The sequence below is a fragment of the Fistularia commersonii genome, chromosome 13 (genome assembly GCF_037954325.1).
Source record: "Fistularia commersonii isolate RoL2024-O1a breed Wild chromosome 13, RoL_Fcom_v1.0, whole genome shotgun sequence".
In the NCBI taxonomy this organism is placed as follows: Eukaryota; Metazoa; Chordata; class Actinopteri; order Syngnathiformes; family Fistulariidae; genus Fistularia; species Fistularia commersonii.
The window spans coordinates 12,302,315-12,318,324 of record NC_141296.1 but is presented as its reverse complement, the minus strand read 5'-3'; the positions used below and the strand labels follow the sequence as shown (position 1 = coordinate 12,318,324).

At 39.0% G+C, this 16,010-nt stretch overlaps 2 protein-coding genes across 11 annotated transcripts in view; one reads left to right on the top strand and one right to left on the bottom strand.

The window, feature by feature from the left end:
• Positions 1-9,776, bottom strand: part of rapgef2b (Rap guanine nucleotide exchange factor 2b) — a 106,979-nt gene extending 97,203 nt beyond the window's left edge. For 4 of the 10 annotated variants that reach the window (XM_086158058.1, XM_086158059.1, XM_086158055.1 and 1 more), the window contains exon 1: positions 9,061-9,772. In XM_086158058.1, coding sequence (XP_086014184.1) covers positions 9,061-9,129 — 69 coding nt within the window. In that variant the 5' untranslated portion in view covers positions 9,130-9,772. Of the gene's footprint in view, positions 1-9,060 lie in introns of all 10 variants that reach the window. The other 6 variants (XM_086158054.1, XM_086158057.1, XM_086158062.1 and 3 more) reach the window with 4 other exon arrangements.
• Positions 9,777-10,131: 355 nt separating this feature from the next.
• spmip2 (sperm microtubule inner protein 2) lies at positions 10,132-15,995 on the top strand. Its single transcript, XM_086158563.1, has 4 exons — positions 10,132-10,897; positions 12,952-13,166; positions 14,788-14,846; positions 14,982-15,995. Exons 1-3 carry the CDS (start codon positions 10,837-10,839, stop codon positions 14,842-14,844), a joined length of 333 nt encoding a protein of 110 aa, XP_086014689.1. The 5' UTR covers positions 10,132-10,836; the 3' UTR covers positions 14,845-14,846; positions 14,982-15,995.
• Positions 15,996-16,010: the final 15 nt, after the last annotated feature.

Here is a 16,010-nt window from a genome sequence, read left to right as displayed (position 1 = left end):
ATTGCTAATCATGCAAATTAATCAGCTCTTCATCTGATCCACGTCATGTCTGAGCAGTTCACTGAGAGGAGGATTATACAGCAGATTACACACCAGAGTGAGTCGGCAGTGAGTATGGCATTGACGCTAGAATGCTAATTCACACTATCTACTGTTTTACCATGCCGAGCATTAATGCTATGACAAGTCACAGAGGAAGAGAAAGAACTAGTAAAGTCAAGCAAACATTTTGCATGTGCCTCCTACTTTGTGCAGATAAAGTATCACACTCTGGGGACATGTAGGTGTGATCCTCTTCCTGTCTTTTCTTTTTTTTTTTTTTTTTTTTTTTAATAGCTTAGTCTTTAGCCTGTTTTGCTGCCGTGATCATGCAAAACTTCATTCCAGAATCGTGCTGATTGACATACAAATTTCGGTTACATAAAATAAAACTATGTAACTATATTGCTCTCAGTGTATGATCATTTTTGAGATGTACACAGATAACAAAAATGATAAAGTGGTGTTTTCTACTCGTTAAGATACTTAATTTAAAGAAAGTGCGAAAATTACTTGTACATACGGTGCACATCTTATCTGTGAAATAGGTGTCACAATTTCCAAACAGCGGTATTTTGAAAATCTCGTGTAAAGACACTCTTAATGACAGCTGCAGAAAGTAGCGTAATTCAATAGCAGCCATATAAATATTGCACGTCAGAAATGGTTTATTCACTAAGCTCTCCCAGCAGCCAAGTGGGTCTCTGGCAAAGTATGTAAGGATTGCGGTTGCTCAGTGGCGCGAGGTCCATTACTTTCTGCTGTGAAGGCCAATGGAATTTCTGGAGCCTTGACTCAAAAGTTGTTTTTCCTTTGCTTCAAAAATATCTCAAAGAATGTGATCACAAGAAACTGAAACATGCTTTAGACATTATAATGTGTGTGATTCTGTTGAAACAAATGTACAGCATGACCCTGGATGACTTTAAACCAGCACATCAACAAGATAACTCAACCAAGCACTGAAATTCTCCATCACATTTAAGAATGAAAGGCCGAAGAGTGCACAGTGGCTTCAGACAAAAAGGCATATTATCTTCTTTTTAAAGTAGCAAAACGATGCAAAAAGAAAGGAACCAAAGAGATCAGAGAGACCATGGCTGACATAATCTGTGGTGAGCCCGCGTTCAAGACCAAAATTTAAAAGTTCAGCAGGGTGGAGACTACAATGCAACCATCCCAAAGGTCAGAAAGGGCTCTCATGATAAACATTTTAGGAGCTGCGCTGCATTAACTTCCTCTCCCTCGACTGTTGTTAAAAGGAACCCTGAAGACAACCGGGGCATGAGCATTGTGTGTGCATCCTGCCAAATTCTCTTGTTCTCTTGTTGTTGTTTTGCCGCCCATGTTCACTAGTCACATCATCCAATAGTTTTGGTCGCAGCTTTCATTCTTGCTGTTTTTTTTTCCTGTATAAATTGCACAGCTTTTATGGTATCGCTGGTAAAGTAAAAGAGATACACTGATAATATTGACATCAAACCTGCAATGCTGCAGCTTACATTAATGTCAATCTGTTATTGACAATTACCTAAGAGATAACCTATACTTGATATGCTTTATCTAACTCCCAGTGAAAGGGCAGTGAAATACAGAGCATGTCATTTTTGAGGTGTCACATAGTCAACGTTTCTAACATTCGCAGAAGTATGATTGTGTGGTTGCACTGGCAGAAGTACCATAGTGTCAGTTCCGCAGGTATGTTTAGGATTTGAGCAGTTAAAACATTACAGAAAACGATGCGGTTCCTGATAAATACCGGTTCAGAGAATTTAAACAGTACACAAAAATGTGTACATTTTTTTCCTTCAAGACAAAATAAATAAATAAATAAATAAATCACCTACCTTACCCACAGGTAAAAAAAAAAAACAAAAAACTACACAATGACCATCAAAAAGATCGGATTCAAAATGAAACAGCCTTAGCTTGATTCTGGTCTCGGCTCGTGTTTCTGGGTGGATGAGAGCAACTGTGTGTTTAGGTGACTTCACCCTCACTGGTGTATTTGAATGTAAACCACTCCTGATAGGCTTTCTCTTTATTAGGTTTAAAAGGAGCAATGGCCGCACAAGGCTACACGCTACAGATGTTGTATTAAAGCATCTGGAATGAGAGTCCTCCCTGGCTTGTGATCAACTATGATATCAGACGTATAAACCGAACTGTAAAAACAACAATAAACTTCATCTCCATCCAGTGAGGTGGTTATGTGCACAATTTAAGACCGAACTTTTCTCATCAACTCTTCCCTTTACTTTCACTGCATTGAAAAATCAATGTTTTTAATGCAATATTCAGTTCCTTTAATGGGGCCCCTGACAGTTTGTCAGTACTGTGTTCAATTACCATCAAACTATCATAAAATAAGGCCGCTAAGGATTTAAAGCGTGGTTGAAACGAGCTAATGCCTGTTCTCGGCAGGAATTGCACATCGGTGCAATTGTTTCTTTTTTTTTTTCCCTTCCTGAAATCATCCCCTATATTTAAAATGGGAGGAATACGTCACTGTGACCACGGTGTGTATAACCGCTTTCAGCCTGCACTCAGCCTTGGCTTTCAACACAAGAATAACATGTGACATCACTTTGCTTCATGAGGATTTGCACTGCAGCGCCCAAGGAAACACCATGGCAAAGAGCGCCTACATTTACAGGACAGACGGGAAATATGGAGAACTACAAAAACCTTGTTGCCTGGGAAAAGATTTCAAAAACAAAACTGCAGGAGAAAAACTTGCAGCGAGTCTGTCCAATCTGGAATGTTCTTCAACAGACATTCGGAAAGCATCTGACACCACGACAGAAATGGGAAGGAAGTCACAAAACAACACCCACCCGGCTCCAGAAAATAAAAACATGGTTTCAGCTGGAAGAGGGGCTGCTGTTGTCGGACGTTCATCCTGCTTCGGTTCAAAAAGGCTCCTGACGCTTTTCCTCTTCCCGCTATGCAGGATGCCAAGACACTGGGCGATGTTTAGTGCTAATCACTAATTTTTTAACCCGCAGTTTGCGTCCTGTACAGGTAACCCGAGGGATTATAAAATCAGGATCAGAATCCCAATTGCTTTATTCGCCAAGTAATTTTACAACTACAAGGAATTGGCTTTGGTTATTGGTGCTAAACGGACAACATGTTACAGACATTAAGTAAACAGTGAAATCAGGGCAATCGTGGTTTGTGGTGCAAAATGTCAAGTTGTGCAAAGGAGTGCAAAGCAGTGCATCAGAGGGGTTGGGAAAGTGTCAATGGGAGACCAGGGGGCTTATTGATAAAGAAGGCTGCCGATGGGAAGAAACTGTTTTTGTGGCGGGTAGTTTTGGTCCTGATGGACCGCAACCTCCTGCCAGAGGGGAGTGGTTCGAAAAGTCTATGTCCTGGGTTAGAGGGGTCACCCAGGTTCTTACCTGTGCGCCTGCAGGTCCTGGAGGCGTACAACTATTTTTAGTGATGATTATAACCGTTTTTTGTCATATACAGGACTGTCTCAGAAAATTAGAATATTGTGTCTTTATCTTCTGTAATGCAATTACAACAAAAATGTCATACATTCTGGATTCATTACAAATCAACTGAAATATTGCAAGCCTTTGATTATTTTAATATTGCTGACTATGGCTTTCATCTTAAGAAAACTCAAAATTCCTATCTAAAAATATTAGAATATCATGAAAAAGTCATTTTTGTTTTTTTAATTGCATTACAGAAGATAAAGAGCTGTATCACAATATTCTAATTTTCTGAGACAGTCCTGTATCAGTGTCTTTGTGGATTCCGATTGCATACAATTCAAATGTTAGATACAATTGCAACTAAACATTATTGTCATGGATGGGATCCTTAAAGTAAAAAATTAGGTGTTGGGATTTGGGGAAAAAAATGTATGTCACAGCATTCACAATAAGCTTTATAATGTGACATCTATTTATCAAGACAGATGCAACATATTGACTAAACGTGTTCCCCACAATGATGATATGACATGTTTCACTTAATTTTTGAAAGTTCTTGAAAATTCCTGATGATTAATTTTCTCACCATTATTCCAAAGGTGACAGCCAATGTAGTTTCAATGATTTTAAGACCATTTTGAATTTACTCAGCAAATGAGCAAAAAAATTACATAAGTACAAAAAAATGAGAATTTTTTTTTTTGTTAAATTCTGAATCGTAACTGACTATATTAAAATATTCCACATAATAATATCGTAGGTAAGGAATAAAAATGTTTGTATGTAGGGTAATGTATCTATCTGTGATACATTGCCCTATTCTACAATGAATACATTCTTCCTAAAAATGGCTGGGATGCAAACATTAAAGCCCTTTGAAACCATTCCCATACTTAAAATTCCTTGATACTGTGTAACGGACAAGCCTTGAAAAACACCTGCCCTGCCAGGGATCCGACTGAAGGTACATTGTATTATTTTTGTTTAAATACTCCACAGCAACAATGGATCTTTGCACATCAAGTTATGCAATAACAGGATTGCCACATGCTAGCTTTCTTCTTGAACCTGTTGTTTCTTTACTTAGCACTCCACCACGGAGTAATGATCATACCAAGAACAAAGCAATGTTTGTACTTGGCCTGGGCTTGAACATTTATTTTAGCCCCAACAGCAAAACAGAATTTGAAGGAATGGGGGTAATACCAGCAAAATGTTTTCAATTTGTTCTCAGTCTCCAAGAATAGCCGCTGAATGTCACTGATGGTCTACTGTCGTCAGAATATGTGGAAACAATGTAAAGTAGGCAGCTTGTCATACCAGCTTTGAACCTATGAACTAGGGTGACTGCAGTGAAGGACTGTTGTTTGTGGCCTTTGACTTTGCCACCTGGCTTAAGATGCACAGAGACACCCTGTCCTACCACCTCTGTCTTGCAGATAATAAAAGCAAACAGATGTCTCTGTGCACTATATCCCAGTTCTACTTCTTGAAAACACACAGAATGATTTGACTCATTAGTTCCTGGTTAGATGCAGCACTGCGGGTTTCACCCTTACTTCCTATCTCGAAATGACAAAATCAGGGGACAATGGTGGCGCCAGAATATGCTGTCAACAAGTAAAGTTTATGGTCTGTATGGATATCAGCTAATGTTTTGAATTTGCAGCAAGATTATAAAGCGATATACAATCGTCAATTTCACAAAACATCATGAGTTCATATCAGTTTGGAACCAAAGATTTTGTATCATATGGTTGGCTCCACACAGGAATAAATCTCCACCAATGACCTGGTAGCTGCAGAATGAGTTCACACCATAAACACATAGCAGTTGGCTTAAGAATAATTTGCAGAAGCTCAGAATTCAAAAACTTAGGTGACTTTCAAGCTTAAGAAGCTTTGTTTCTCTGATAAATAACCAATACAAAAAGGAAAACTCAAAACTGGAATTTCAACATCAACAACTTGTAACATTGTTATGGAATTTCTGCTATGTGGAGTCCTGTCTAAACAGCTGTCACAGGTTTGATTTAGGTCTTTTATTTAGGTCACATGCATCCCAGAACAAAAGAACCCACAAAATTACCTATTTCATTTCAATGCATGCCATTTATTCTTTCTCCCCTATTCCAGACTATGTGCGTAATAAAATGAAATCCAAATATATATGTGATGTCACATGTAGAGTAGCTAGACAATTAACATATTTTACTTCATTCTGAAGTCCACTCTCACTTCAGACAACTACAAGTTCTTATATTATCTTCACATATTGTTCAAAAAATGGTTTCTGAATATTTGAAATGACACATTCCGACTCTAAAAATCCATTGGATTTGCACAGACAAATTCAGAATTTCATCAGGGAATGGAACAGAAAGATTTCCTCAAGTCAAATTCTCTCTACATAGAGAAAACTGCAGGGACGGGAAGAAAAATGTGTTCCATGAGGGACTCGAATATAGTCTAGAATCTTCCTCCTGAAGCTTGCCTATTGTCACGGAGACATTTGCAGATCTGATTACGTGGCTCTCCTGGTACGGTCCCCTGCCATCAGTTGTGCAGTGAAATAAAAAAAGCATCCCAGGGAGTAACACTGGGCCGATAGGTGGTTGGGATAAAAAACGACCATGGAGAAAAAAAAAAAAAATCATAATTCAAAGCCCAAACCATGTGAAAAATAAATTAGAAATCAAATGTAATCATCGTTCTTATCTCAGCTGTAGTAATATGCAGGAAATTGTGACCTCCTGTTTAAAGAGTGGCTTCTTTGTCTATTTCAATGATTTCACAGCTGAATTCTAAAATTTGAAAAAGCAAAACTTGATAAATCAGGTGTGAACACTAGCTGTCAAGCAGCCGGTTATTTAACCTGCCATGTGACAATGGGGTTGAGGCAGAGGGTCAAATCCCACTGTGGTTGGTCTTGAGCGATAAACAGATCCCTCTAACTGTTTGCTAATCCTGACAGAGAGGCCCTGCCAACGCCATTAGACTAAACTGTGTCAGCTACTGCAATCACACTGAACGGATAAAAAGAACATTGGGGAAAGGCGCGGCGATTTTCAAAACAAAAGTAACCAACTGAACAGTCCTGTCGTGACAATTCATTAGGAAAATGGGCTTCACACTAAAACACAATTTGTAATACGTTTTAATCCTGAGAGGAAAAAGGTAAGGTTTTTCTGTGATTCAGGTATCAAGTCTTACATGCTATATAGGACACCATACTTTAACCCTTTCACTTCCATCATTATCAGTCAATTATGTGGAGCAACTCTAGTTCCTATTAACATTCATTTGTCTTCATTTCAAGGGCCTCCTGAGTGCAATGTTTACACACCAACACAGCAGGGCTTCACACCACGGCTATGTAAACAAGCTATTATTTTAATGAATCTCCAATCGGGTTATATTTTCTCCGAGACTCAGTCAGTTTCTTTGGACAGTATTTTATGTGCCCTTGCTTGTTCTCTGCAGTTTTAAATGTGCGATGCAAGCTTGTGATCAAGAACAACAGCCCTCCAGGAAAGAATCCTTTGTTTTGTCTGAACTTGAACAAATATTAAAAAAAAAAAAAATTGTTTTAGCTAACAAGTACTTCAAAATTCAAAAAATTATCCAACAGTAGAAACTGTGGATGGAAAAAGGTTAAGGAAACAGATCTTCCGAAAAAAAAAAAAAAAAAAGGCTTAGATACTGTTTTGATGTCTTTAAGTTAAATTGACTATTTTAATTTTATTCAAAGCTGGAATTCAATGCTCAATATTTTCCCCCTTACCTGCATTCCCATTATTTGCTACTGTCTTAATGGACTGAAGAGTAAAAGCTTACCATCTCTGAATCTTGAGGTAAATTAAGACATTTGAAGAGGACATTTTGAAGACAAGGTCAAACTCGCACCATTTTCTGACCTTTTATAAGCCAAACATTAAAATAGTTAATCCTGATAAAAATGCAACAAATTGATAGTGACGGTGGTGTTTGGTTCACATTAACTGCTTGTATTTGAGTTAAGGTCAGACAGAACAGGTTATGTATCTTTATGAAGACATTTTACTGCCAATTTTGTGATCTGTCTTTTCATGAAACATATTGAGTAAGTTAAATATATACACTTGAGTGATTTGTAATGCACGCACGGAATGTTTTGCAGCCAGCGACACACAGGATTTTTAAGTCATTCTTCTCAATAAACAGATAAACAAGCAGCATTCCAATATATTCTCCCTTCATGAGAGTTGTTTCCATAACGATAACAGCTTCCATCATACACACAAATCACAGAGTACATTAAGCGGTGCAAACCATCAAGCCCGTTTGTTGAACAAAACGGCAGGGTCACCAGTATCTTTTCCACAACATGGACTGACAGAGCTGTGTCCCTGACAGCAGCCCACTGGTTTAAGACTATCGATCAGTCAATGCGTGCAAAGCCTTCACTCAGACGGTATCAATCTGCAGTGGTGGCAGTGGTCACACTTCATGTAACCCCCATCTACGTAAAAACCAGCAGGCGTCTCAATCTGTCTCTCCAGACTTTTTCCAATCTCAGTATTTGGCAATTTCTTGGTCATTCTAATGATCCTGTCCTATTCTAATCATCACGGGCAATTTGGGATGGAGCGAACAGACCCTGACTTTAAAAGTACAATTTCTTGCTCTCTTGAAGCTATTTATTGTGAGTTGCATTACTGCATATATGCAGTAACGCTTATATGCATTACTGGGAGTTAACAGTAATGCATAGCGGTATATGGATGCAGGTATATCAAGTGGATGTGAGCCTCCAAAGTTCATCCGATGGCAGCCCTCGATAGATCATGCTGATGCAGAATCGTTGTCTAAATATTCGAAATGCAGTCTTGCAATTGAGCTTTTATATTTGAGGCATGTACGAAATGTTGGTGCGTCAGTAACAACCACATCCCGTTGTGCTGATGCGCGGCGGGTCCAGAGAAAACAGATTTGATACTGGGTGTTTCACTGACAGCTCGGATATCCGTGTGGAGTGAACAACAGGAACAAAAAAAGTGGCCATACAATCGCATGAAGTAAAGAGAGACAAGAAGGGAAAGACTATGAATAGCACCGACTTACAGGAAGCACGTCGATTTTAAACAGCTCAACTAAAACCGCTTCGGGCCGACGTGTGTTTTGATAGGCTACCAGCTAGCATCGAATTAGCCCGGTACGTACCTCCCCGTCTGACCACCTCTGTCAACTTTTAAAGCGTGCTTTAGAAATCATCTAGACTATTTTTGGGTGGCATACATAAAAACAGGTTTGGCATATGGCACAACTCGGGGGTTAGTCGGGATCCCACCCTGGTTGTGGCTCTTGTTATGTTAAGTAGCCTGATTATCTGTGCTGATAGAGGGCTTAGCGGGATGGAGCCATACGTAACACTGGGGTGGCAGAATGGCAACAGTTGCACTCAGAAACACACACAGATACTGGGTCACTTGCGGATATCATGTCACGGTCAATAAATAAAGTAAAATACAGCCGATTTATGACATTTTACTGTGTATTATCCCGCGATCAATGCGGTAAACCAGCTGACCTGTTGCGTCCTTTCAGCCGGATTCATCATCACAGCCTGCCGAAAGCTGTTATCCACATAAGACGCCATTGCTTTGGACGAGACCGTCTAGGCGATATCGGATTCCTTCTCCAACAAAAACAAAAAACAAAAAACGGAGTAGAAATATCCAAAGGCGACGGTTGCACACACACAATCAACCCCCTCTGTTGCTTTTGCCTTTATCCTTGTTGCCTGTGCTCCGACTCGTGTGGAGGGGAGCGGCGGGGGGCGAGTTGGGAGTGCCCGGAGCCAGGCCACGACCGGAGCCCGTCAGCCCAGCGGACTCCTCGGCGGGGGGGGGTTCCTGCCTTCAGTGTCGCCCGAGCGGGCACCCAATGCCACCGCTGGACCAAACGGAGCGACGAGGTCTTTTCGAAAGCTCAGGATTATTTCCTCGAAGAAAGAGGTGTCCCTTCATGCAAGCGAGCGTCCATCAAAATACCCTGTGTCTTCAGCATTTTGCTAGCGACAAAAAAAAGAAATCCCATGTAGACTAAAAAAAAAGTCAGGCTAGCGGCTAACAATTAGCCCGTCAGCAACAACGGGGAGTCCATGATAAGAGGTAGCTTGACTCACTGACGAAATAAACAGAAAATTGTCATTTCAGCCGGTCTAAAAGTGGAGACAGGGCTGCCGACGCTGCGCTCTGTTGTATGCCACCATGGTGACTGATACGCCAGCGTGAATGGGATAAGTACTTCCGTTAAATATTTTCAAAATAAAATACGGCCTCCGCAAAGTGTGTGTTCTCAGTCATACGTCGGTGTGTGGATGGTTTTTGCTCCCGGTCAAATATGCAAAAAGCCCATCTAGAACATCGTATGCATCTCACTGTATGTCGCAGTTGTAACTTTGCAAGCCTTTTACTCGAAAAGAGTTAATGTATTAGCTTTACAATTGTCAAGTGGCTTAAAAACACGGATAAATTAAATCGCTCTTTTATACGTATTTATCACAATTGAGATTTGACCCGCAGTTTTTTTTTTTATTCATCTGTGCCCTTCAGCGGTGTATGCCGTTACATTTTGTTGACGAATCACTTTTGAAAAAGCAATTCCAAAATATTATTTTGAAAGTGGAAAAAAATGCCGTCTCTGCTTGATTGCTGTTTCTATATTTAACTTGATGCATTTCAGTCACTCGGCGAATTGGGCGAGTCCATGTAGGAAAAGGGGACGTTCGTGTGTCTCCTGAGGAAAAGTGATGCTTTACCACCATCTAGTGACAAAAAGGGACATTGCTTATATTGTTAGTAGCCACAAACTGGATATCTAAACGTTATGAAACCCATCCAGAAATTAGGTATTTGCTATTCGCGGTGTATTGTTCCATGTATGCATCAAAACAGATTTGCCAATAATGTGAAAAGGAACAATACTGTAAAGGCAGAACTAAATCCATACAACGCCAATTAATTATTGCATGCCATAGATGGCCAGAGTTGCCAATGTATTCGTGGAATGATAAACACACAATTAGTTTTTAAAGAGATTTTTGAAAATCAGTGGTTATTGCTCATTGAGGGCTGAGTAAAAGCTGCATGAAGTTGGTACGGTTCAAAAGCGTCCCATACTTCAATTCAATGTAAGTAGGCCACAACCCTTGTTCTCATGGCAACCAGCGGCTGCATGACAACCAAGTATGACCCCACACACCAAGCAGACTGCTGGGCTCATGTTGTAACCCAGCAGGCCCCGTTATATAGGATACATCTATCTTGTGACTGATCCAAAGTTCATTGAGGGAAAAAAAGATATGCAAAACAGTGCAGGAGCTGCAGGAGGGTCGCAGAATGGACAGAGAATGATCTTTACAGGTAGGAGGCTGAGAATATGAAGGGTTTGTTTTCAAAAGCGGATACCTGCACATTTATTTGTTTTATATCATGTTTTTCTTTTGTGTTCACGGTCAGAGGTATTGGATTGTTCTGTCAAGACAACCTATGATTGTTAAGTTTTCCTTGAACAATGGAATGTTCAACAAAAGCTGATGTTTTCACAGTAAAAGAAAAAGGGAAATTCAGCTATAGGAAAAAAAATCAGATTACGAATAAATCCATGTTATGAGACAAATGCTTTCAATAAAGGCATTTTTGAAAATATATAGTCCTGGGCTGGGAAATGATCAAAAAGATACTGGAAAAAAACAATAATGGACACTTAGTCAAATTTATTAAACACCAAGTTGAAATTATGTGCAGAGTCCAAGATATTATTTTTTTTTTCTTCTGTCTTTTCTGTCTCATTTATTTATCCAACTTTTCATAATTATCAACTTTAATTTCACAAGTAAGAGTTACTGTTAGCATTTCATCACATAATGTTGTTCATTGAAATATTTTATTTCTAAATTCTGACTTTTATCTAACTTTCTTCATTTTGGTTTACAATTGGACCAAATACAACACAATAAGATAGATAGATAGATAGATAGATAGATAGATAGATAGATAGATAGATAGATAGATAGATAGATAGATAGATAGATAGATAGATAGATAGATAGATAGATAGATAGATAGATAGATAGATAGATAGATAGAATGTCAAAGTAAATATCTTACATTCTTCTTATTCTGGCTCTTTGTGCTCTCCATATAAGGAATACAAACTGTGGTTTCTTGATTGATATGCAGTTGGGCAAAATAACTCCTCTTGCATAAACTTACTACTATTACTAAGTAAGAAACCAGACAGTTACGTACTGCGGGGAAAGATGAACTGACACAAAGTTTCAAAATGTAGAATCACATTCAGCCAGCACCAACACAGCACATGTCCAAAGAAATATAGCTACCATGGATCACATGATGGGCAGTGTAACAGGGCAAAGAGTGGTGTTACATATTCACCGACATAACCCAGTACATCTCCCAGACCTCTAATTCGGAGTAGGTTTTCATTGTTCACAATTGGAGATGACAAATAGGAATTTGGCACACAGACTCAAAAGGGGCCCGACTTCCATGTGTGATGTGGATGGATGTTCCATCGTAATCAAATGCACGGGGAAAACAGATTAAGCCACTCTCTGTCTGACGACACAACAAGTAAACCCCAAACCACTCTCCTGCCACTGCTAAGTGGCAGCCAACTACTCATGGTTCTTCCATGATGGTTCAATGCAGAGAAATTATTTCCTGCAAGGGGATTAATAAAGTAAAATGAAATCCCTCCAAAATAATCGTAGGTTTACACCTCAGAACCCGGAATTTGTGTTCATTTTTGTTTTCCTGGGTCCCTGTGAGATTGCTTTTTTACACATTGCATCATTTGCCACAAATACAAGACAGGGCAGAATGTTGATTTTTAATGCCATGAAAAGGGAGTTTATGTCTAATATCTGTCTCTGTAGTCTCTTATGTATCAAGTAAAATTTTTCCCAGCCTTTATATAAGTGTGGTAATTCACTGTCCTAAAAGATCAAATGTTTGGACAATTAAACTTCCAAAATTGTTATTTTTTAAATGATTTTCAAATGGTGTAATAATGTCAGACTCAAATAAACCTTTTATTTTTGTTTTATTTAATTATTTTCCAAAGATTTGTGCCCAGGAGTTTTTCGCATATCCAATTCCTTTTTTCCTTAGCCTTTAATGCGACAACAGTTTGCATATCTTCCAAATCTTAATCGAAAATATAATAAAGTTTCGATATTGGCGTCCTCTCCAGCCCAATTGGATAACTCAGCCTGGCACTGAAATTGGAGACAGGACTCTTTGGCTTTTGTGGCAACACTTTCCTTGAAGTGTGCAAATGACATTGCTACTCAAATCATTTATTTGGGTTGTTTGTCATTTAATGCTTTTTCACTTTCTTTAATTATTTCTCCTCTATCTTTCCTTCTCACATATCTGCTCATCATACAAAGGTCCAAATGGAATTGGTGACTACAGACCCAGATCAAATTACTTCCTCGGCGCAGGCTCCATGTCTGTTACTGGTGATCTCGACTACTCGCGTCGGGCAGCACCATATGCCCCTCCGCTTTTGCCCAGGCAGAGCTGGTTGGGTGAGGTTGGATGGGGCTGGCAGTACAACTGGCTGTTGAATGACGGCACACTGCTCAGCAATATGCAAATAAAGGTACGGTCCACATCTGGCACGTCTGTGGACACTAACGATTAAGGGGAATGAGTTGTGTAGTACTGAACGTGTTTTCATTGTACATGCAAATGTATACGCAGGGAGATAAGGAGACTGTATTTCATTTAGTGCACAAAGGAAATGCATATTGTAGTTTTAGATGGTTGAGTCCCTCCCATAATGTTGTTAACAATCAAAAATAACATTATTTACCCCCAGATCTTACAATGTCTAATCAAAGCTGGGATCATTCTCCAGCAGACTGAAATACAAGGAGGAACTTGAATAATTCAGGTCCCAAACACAGATAATGGATTTTCTGAAGGGAGACAGAGGATGATTTGTGTCCACCAGTTAAGAAAAATATATCCCTGTATTAGCTCTACACCTACAGATGGCTAGTTAACAGACAAAAGAAAATACAGAAGCATCACTAGAAGACAATAGATAATGTACATAAAAATCCTCATAAACAGGGGGAAACATCTTTTCATAATACCTAATCTATATGAAGAAAGATGTGATCAACTGGATTATAGGACTTTACTAGGATTAAATAATCCAACACAAACACTTTTTGTTAGAGTGCAGTGGTGTGGGAGAGGGGAACAGCTGAGTTTTGTACAAATCTAAGGGACAAACATACACCCAAGTTCCAGGGCAGTGCAAGGCTGAAATATCAGCTTGCAAATCCCAAACAAGAACTCGTGAGCTCTTGGTAAACGTTATGTCACAGCAGAGGACGCAGGTCAACAGAGAATCCTAGAATCCATAGAAATCCTAAAGGTCCCGTGAGAAGAAGCCTAGTTTGAGGATGGGAACACTATACATTTATGGTTTGGGTTTGAGTTTACCAGTCGTTTATGTGATAAGGCTCACGAGTCCATCGAGTACAGTCCGCAGTCGTGAATTTTGTGATGAGTTTGAACGGGGCCCTAGTCATGTGACCCAATTTGCTTTTCACTGACTTCCCTGGGATTGCAGTGAGATTAAGTACAAGCCACCTGTTGCCTTTGCTATCTGTGATCTTCTGAATTTTATCGCATTATAGCCCTTCTTGTTGCAGGGCTGGTTCAGGGAGCTGGACCGCTGAGTAGCACAGATCATTTACGATTTTTATAATAATTGTTTTTGGATTATGTGGAATGAGAAAATGCCAGTATTTCAAATATTCCTTTATTTGTATCAGTTTAATTACCCCTTTCTTTAGAGTTCAAGCCATTGTGTTAAAACCAACCACCCTGGAAACTCCTTGAAACGAGTTACCCTAACACATAAATATTGTTAGGTTGTTTGACATCATGTTGACAGACATACTGCAATCAAACTAGTGATGAAGGAATTGGACATATTAGGTTTTTGGCTGAAGTGCTTGTTTGTGCACCAGTCAGTTATGTGCATAAATATGGTCCATCATCCAAGATGAATAAAATCAAATTAAAAAAAAAAAAAAGATGAAAGGCTGTGAATATTTTCTTGTTTCTTGCTATATTGAGGACCCAATTGACCTACAGTCATGCATGAATACTGTCAGACTTGTCTTTTAATAAAGTGCTACCACTGAATGAATAATTGCATCTCTAAGTCAATTCCACTTCAATATGCTCTCCATCTGTGACAGAAAACAGAGTTTCGAACAGCACTGGAAGACAAGGCAACTCAAAGGTTCCAGGAGTAAGAGTAAGTCTGGGTTTTAAATACCAAATTGTCTGTTGTTTCATCCACTCAGAATCCTATTACAAATAACATCTCAGTTTGCATCCTGCACGCGTTTTTCTCTTCACCATCTATAATGCAACCTATCAACTCCTACAGGAGCACATACACTGCCTGGAGCTGCAGATTAAAAAACGACCAGACTGGCACAGAATCATGGCCACGTCACATAATTCGCATCCGAGCAAACGGATCATCCCCTTCAATGATACTTTTTCACACAGGCACGAAGAAAAAGTCTGAACTCGAAACGCTTCAGATTCGTAAGACGTTTCGGTTGCACTGCACTATCTTATCTTGTCTTGAATCTAAATGACACTTTCCTGCAGATTTTATTTGTATCTTTTAGTATAGCACATTGTTTCCACTGAAAGGAAAAGCTCTCCAATCTCCTTGTAAATTCAGTATAATGACAATAAATCTATTCCTTGTGAGATCTGGGCAAAGGTGGCTATTTGTAATCATTATTATATTTTACTTTAAGTAGTTTTGTTCTAAATTTTGAGACAGAATTTCAAAATTCTTCCAGATGGTTCTCAATATCATTTTTGAGTCTTAATTCCCGAGAGCTGTTATGATTAGACAAACAGGAAAAGAATCACTATTTTTTGGTTCACTTCCTTGAGACAATTGACAATTATTTGTTACTTACAAATCATTGTCCACTAGCCAATTATTTTCTTGGTAAACACAGTTCATTCTTTACAAAATCATTGGAACAATGCCATGATTACAAACCAGCAAAATGAGCAAAACATTTAAGAATTTAAAAATGTGCTAACTATTAACTGCTAACTAAACTAATTGCCCAGAATATTAGTGAGGGATCACAAAAAATATGAATAAATTGAATTAACATAAAAAAACAGTAACATGTCTCAACTGAAGAAGTGCCCCATTATTTTTTTTCAATGTTTGTGAATATCTTTTTGTTCTTCTGTGATCTTCTTTACTTCTTTATCCCCCAATCGCACCCTCCCCTACGTCCATACTTCTAAGCAACGTCGTCCCAATTTATTCCTCTACTGTTTCAGGGGAATCTGAGAGCTTTGGGGGTTTCTTTTTTTTCCTAGTTTTTTTTTTTTTTGGAGGGGAAAAACGGATCACTGAAGATTCACACAGAGAACA